General features: G+C 36.7%; 1 protein-coding gene across 2 annotated transcripts; it reads left to right on the top strand.

Moving 5' to 3' along the window:
• The first annotated feature begins 3,126 nt into the window (after nucleotides 1-3,126).
• On the top strand, nucleotides 3,127-4,341 carry LOC147615997 (uncharacterized). Of its 2 annotated transcripts, none has more exons than XM_086778051.1 (3): nucleotides 3,127-3,404; nucleotides 3,616-3,767; nucleotides 3,959-4,341. In XM_086778051.1, the coding sequence occupies exons 1-3, from the start codon at nucleotides 3,278-3,280 to the stop codon at nucleotides 4,055-4,057; spliced, it is 378 nt and encodes a 125-aa protein (XP_086634177.1). In that variant the 5' UTR covers nucleotides 3,127-3,277; the 3' UTR covers nucleotides 4,058-4,341. The 2 variants fall into 2 exon arrangements, with proteins under 2 accessions (XP_086634177.1, XP_086634176.1); XM_086778050.1 differs by having other exon boundaries at nucleotides 3,595-3,767; nucleotides 3,959-4,340.
• Nucleotides 4,342-4,781: the final 440 nt, after the last annotated feature.

Raw genomic sequence — 4,781 nt, forward strand, 5'->3', positions numbered from 1 at the left:
TGTAAAGTGCCATCTTGTGTATGTGGATGGAGTGTGTTGAGTGTGAATACTTGCTTCCTTGAGTGAAAGTGTATTAAGCATAATTGGATAAGAAGGCGATCCATGCTTTCTAGCTTAATCATTGCCTTTTAGAAGGATTATTATAGTTGATAAGAAAGTAGAGGAAGGGATTAAAGAAGAGGGATTGACAAATCTCTTGGCCTCTTCAGCCTCTCCAATAGGGACTTCTATGATCCAAGAATAGCGGTTTAACCGCTAGCACTATGGCTCCATGGTAGAGAGACATAAGGTTCTTGACATGAACAATAACCAACTGACCATATCATTTGATGCAGATATTAGACTTTAAGCTCCCACAGCCATCTGACACCATCTAGACCCTTAAACAGCCCCCACAACCCAAGAATAGTGTATGCTCGATTTGTTGTGTATCGCTCACTTATGCGATCACATTGCCCGCACAACCATGCATCTTATTTGAAGAGTGCCAAGTCTACATAAAGAGTCTCCTAATCACCTGTCCACATTTTTCTGCCATCCATAGTGTGTAAACTTTGTGATACCCTACTCCTTATATAGGGGACCTTACAAAATAGAGCACACGCACACCGATAATAATAACACAAGGGTGTGCATTGAGAAAATGCCTTTCGAACACATTTCTAACTTATTATCGTAGTTGGGGTCATAGTCTCTCATGATGTTGCATAGGTAGGGTATGTGGGGATGTCTCTCCACAAAATGTAACTACTCAGCCCCTATCCCCAACTTCTCGGCCACCTACACCATGCACTCTAGTGACATCTGTGATGTGTGTTGATGAACATGATTTTGATTTTTATATCAAGCTGATAAGCCTCTATTAGATTATAGACAAGAGCATAGGTGTGTTTAGTGAGGATTCATGTGGTACTATCATATTGAGCTAAATGAAGGCTCTTAGCCACATTAAATTTAATATCATGCCCATGAATTAAGATGACCAAACATAAGGAGGAAAAAGTTATGTAATAGATTATTATTTGAATGTAAAGTCTTGAACCCCAATGAGTGGAGATTTGATATAAAGTGGATATTAGGGTGCATGCATGGGCATGCATCACATCATAGATCTCTCATCCATGTGGCCATAATCCCAATCATACCTCTAGAGATCAGCCATAATAGAGAGAACCAAAGAGTGAAATAAGTTTCAATAAAGAGATATTGCAACTAAAGAGATAATAGAGAGAACCAAAGAGTGAAATAAGTTTCAATAAAGAGATATTGCAACTATTGTTAGTGGCAATAAAGAGTAGGAAAAAATTGGATAGGGATTGGGAGCAAGGGTGGGTTCAAATCCCATACTCTTTGTACTAATTTGAACCTCAAAAAAAAAATTTTGTTGCTAACATGTGGTATAAGAATGTGTTCACTTTTTTGCTAATATGTGTTTTGTGTGAAAAAACGATGATCGTTTCATTTGAGTACATACTACACCATATGACTCAATTTAGTTAAATGTATGCTTTTATATTTAGCTTTTTGCTATCTAGATGGAAGATTAAGAGATTAGCTTTAGCCTACCTAGTAATAAACAATAATGGCATTCATAGATCTACTTGATTGATGGGAATGGAAAAGCTAAATAAATAATATTTTTTGTCTACAAAACCTATGTCCTTTTTTAAATATTTGGCCTTTGAAGGACCATTGTTTTAGTACTTGGGTGAAGATAGTACTTATAATGCTAAGATTTCATGGGGATTTGCACATCATGCTAGAAAGTGGCAACACGTAACTTGAGCTACATCAAGAACATTAGATATATGGAAACATTAAGAATGGCCAACTCCTCAAAATCCAATCTTTGGATATGCAAGATCTCTAGACTATGATGGCTTTTGTCATGGAGCTTACTTTATTGATCCATGGGGGTCACTAGCCTTAAATGAGCTTTAAGTTTGAGATAAATGTGAAAAAGAAGTATACATTATAATACAAGGTTTTAAGACCAAGAAAGAAAATAAAATGTGTGGTTCAAAAAAAGAAGAAGGAATTTGGTGTCAAATGGTATATTTCAACATAAACAAGCTCCAAGTTTAATATTGGGGTTATAAAAGTGTTAATTTGTTTACTTTTACAAAACTTAGTACAATATATGGCTCAATGATCCAAAGAGGAAAAAAGGTAGAAATTTATTTTTTTGACAACGTTGATGGGCCCCATTTTTCATACATTGAAAAAAATTGCATATACTCCACTAAAAATATGTTGCAGCAAGTATTTACAATCCTTGATCTAATAAATATACTCCTAATAGAGGTACAAAGTAAGAAAGAGAAGTTGGAGTGTTACACTTCTTAGACATGTATCGACCTGTAGTAACAATAAATGCTTTGTTGTATGTTAATGTTTTTTCCATGATTTCACAATTCTATATGTGCAAACTTGCAGCTATAGATTCAGTCGATGCACAAGAGTCAAGACTTTAATAACCAAAAACATAGTTGCGTGACTTCTTTAAAAAATGTTATCATTCCATTTATGATTGTGCATTTACCTTTTTCTTTTAGATTTGAACCTGAAAACTAAGAGCTTATCTCAATGGGCAAATTACTCTTTACAAGGAGGAGATTACAAAATTAGTTTTGAGGTCAAATCTCTTTTTGATGCTGAAGTGTTAAGCAATGCCCCATGACAAAATGGTTGGCTCCCAACCTTTGAGAGCATCATTAGTTGTAGAAATGTAAATCTATGTGTTTGAGCTTTGGGATCACCCTTGAAATTGGAGTGCTCACTAGAGCCATTGAAGCTTTGGGTTGTGATAATGGATTCATTAAAATTCATATTGTGTGCAAATCAAGCGAATCTTGGAGCTAAGTAACGTTGGGGCCTAGCACATGTGAATAAACCACAGACTAAACATACATACTTGTAAATAAACCATGCATACATATAATGAACTACATATAAGGTAACTTTGAGGTCCTTTTCTTGCATTGAATTAGTCTGTTTGGATGAGCGTGTCGACGGTGAAATGTGGGGTGAGCGCAAGCTGGAGAATAGCTAGCAGTGCCACATACGAAGGCAAGGAAGAGATTAGGAGACCCAAAACTGTATTATAAAAGGATAGGCTTAGGCCTTACCTTCTTTACTCATAGAAGACCCTCTGTGAGAGAGAGCGCCTAGTTTAGGGTTGATCTTGGTGAAATATTATTATAAGTCTCCTGTTTAGGCCAAATATCTTGGTGATATTATTATTATTTTCTCATTATAGGAGGAGAGAGGAAGTATCATGAAGAGCTTTTTCAGCTCCTATTCTTCTAACTTCTTCTTGTTAATCATCTTCTCCTTCTTATTCCTTGCATGCAAAACAGTGCCCATCATGTGTCGTAAACAGCTAACTAATCAGGTTTCTGTAGGTAAGACTTTCTGTGTTGAAACAAATCACATTTGTACTAATGATATCACCACACTTTAGATCCCCCTAGGGCTATTATTAACTCGAGTCTTTTAAAAATAATTTGACAGAGCTATTAATCGATTTCTAGCAGTAATCTAATGCCCACTTATGAAATTATTTTAAATTTGCTGATTGATAACATTTTGCAGCTGTCAATGCCATTGAAACAGGTGGATTGCTAGGCGCACGAAGTCACCACCACGATCACACCTCCGCCATTGAAGCTACAGCAACTAAAGATGTTGTCACTGCAGCACCAAAATTTACGAGGATGGAGGTAGAGAACACAAGACGGCTCAAATTTAAGATCGCATCTAAGAGGGTGAGTCGATGCACTATTAGCTCACATAGTTTCGCGTCTTGAGAACAGTCTCACTACTAGCATTAATGTAATTGCTCTCACCATCAATTAGGCTGCTAAGCTTCTTAATTAACACGTCTAATCGCAACTTTAACATATACTATTAATTATTATCTTAATTGAGTAAAACTTTGTATTTCTTGTATTTGCAGGATCTTGTCAAAAGCTTGGAGTTTTTGGAAGAAAGGTTGTTGCAGGAGGACCAAGTTGATTATGCGGCGGCAAGAACCCATCCTCCAACTGAGCCATAATTTTTCTGTCAACCAAATATGTCACCGATCTGGAAAGGCAACTGCTATATTGATGTTTTGCACATGGAAGCTACTCAATTTGTCCTTGTATGCGAGATCCGTGTGTCTGTGTGTGTTGTATCATTAATAGTAAATTCCCTAACCTGCATTCTCTCACGGCTTATATTCCTTGCCTATATATAGGCGAAATTCCCTAACCTGCATTCTCTCACGGCTTATATTCCTTGCCTATATATAGGCGAAATTTATAATATATTTCGTATATTGTTGATTCCGTTGTAACCTTCCATAGATTGTGTGAATAGTGTAAATACTACTTGGGTAAAGGGGCTGGTAAGCTACAGCGGAGCAGGATGAGGTGCCTTTCAGTGCCCTTATACTCCCCCCTGGACGTTCTGGATCCTTCTACAGATGCAGTTGCACCCATCAGATTTTATTTTCAGTTTAAAAATAATACTCAGTTTTGCATTGCAAAGACAAAAACATTCTCAAGTCGGAAAATGAATCGTGAAAAGGCAGTCTCTGAAGAGCTTCTAATGTCTTACTAATGTCAGTGTCTGAAGGCAAAAACATTCTCAAGTCGGAAAATGAATCGTGAAAAGGCAGTGTCTGAAGAGCTTCTAATGTCTTACTAGCGTTTTTTTTTTTGGGCATAGGATTGGCCCCTTTACCTTATGTAAAAAGGCAAAGCTATGTTTTTTTCCATTGATGGAAGCATTGTTAC

This window comes from Cibotium barometz, chromosome 39 (assembly GCF_041138505.1).
Source record: "Cibotium barometz isolate CiBa-2024 chromosome 39, ASM4113850v1, whole genome shotgun sequence".
Lineage (NCBI taxonomy): Eukaryota > Viridiplantae > Streptophyta > Polypodiopsida > Cyatheales > Cibotiaceae > Cibotium > Cibotium barometz.

What these genes read in the sequence shown, in the direction of transcription:
- LOC147615997 (XM_086778050.1), top strand. Translation starts at nt 3,278, where the DNA reads ATGAAGAGCTTTTTCAGCTCCTATTCTTCTAACTTCTTCTTGTTAATC. An exon ending in AACTAATCAGGTTTCTGTAG is followed by an intron (nt 3,405 to 3,594) that starts GTAAGACTTTCT and finishes AACATTTTGCAG; the next exon opens with CTGTCAATGCCATTGAAACA. An exon ending in TTAAGATCGCATCTAAGAGG is followed by an intron (nt 3,768 to 3,958) that starts GTGAGTCGATGC and finishes TTGTATTTGCAG; the next exon opens with GATCTTGTCAAAAGCTTGGA.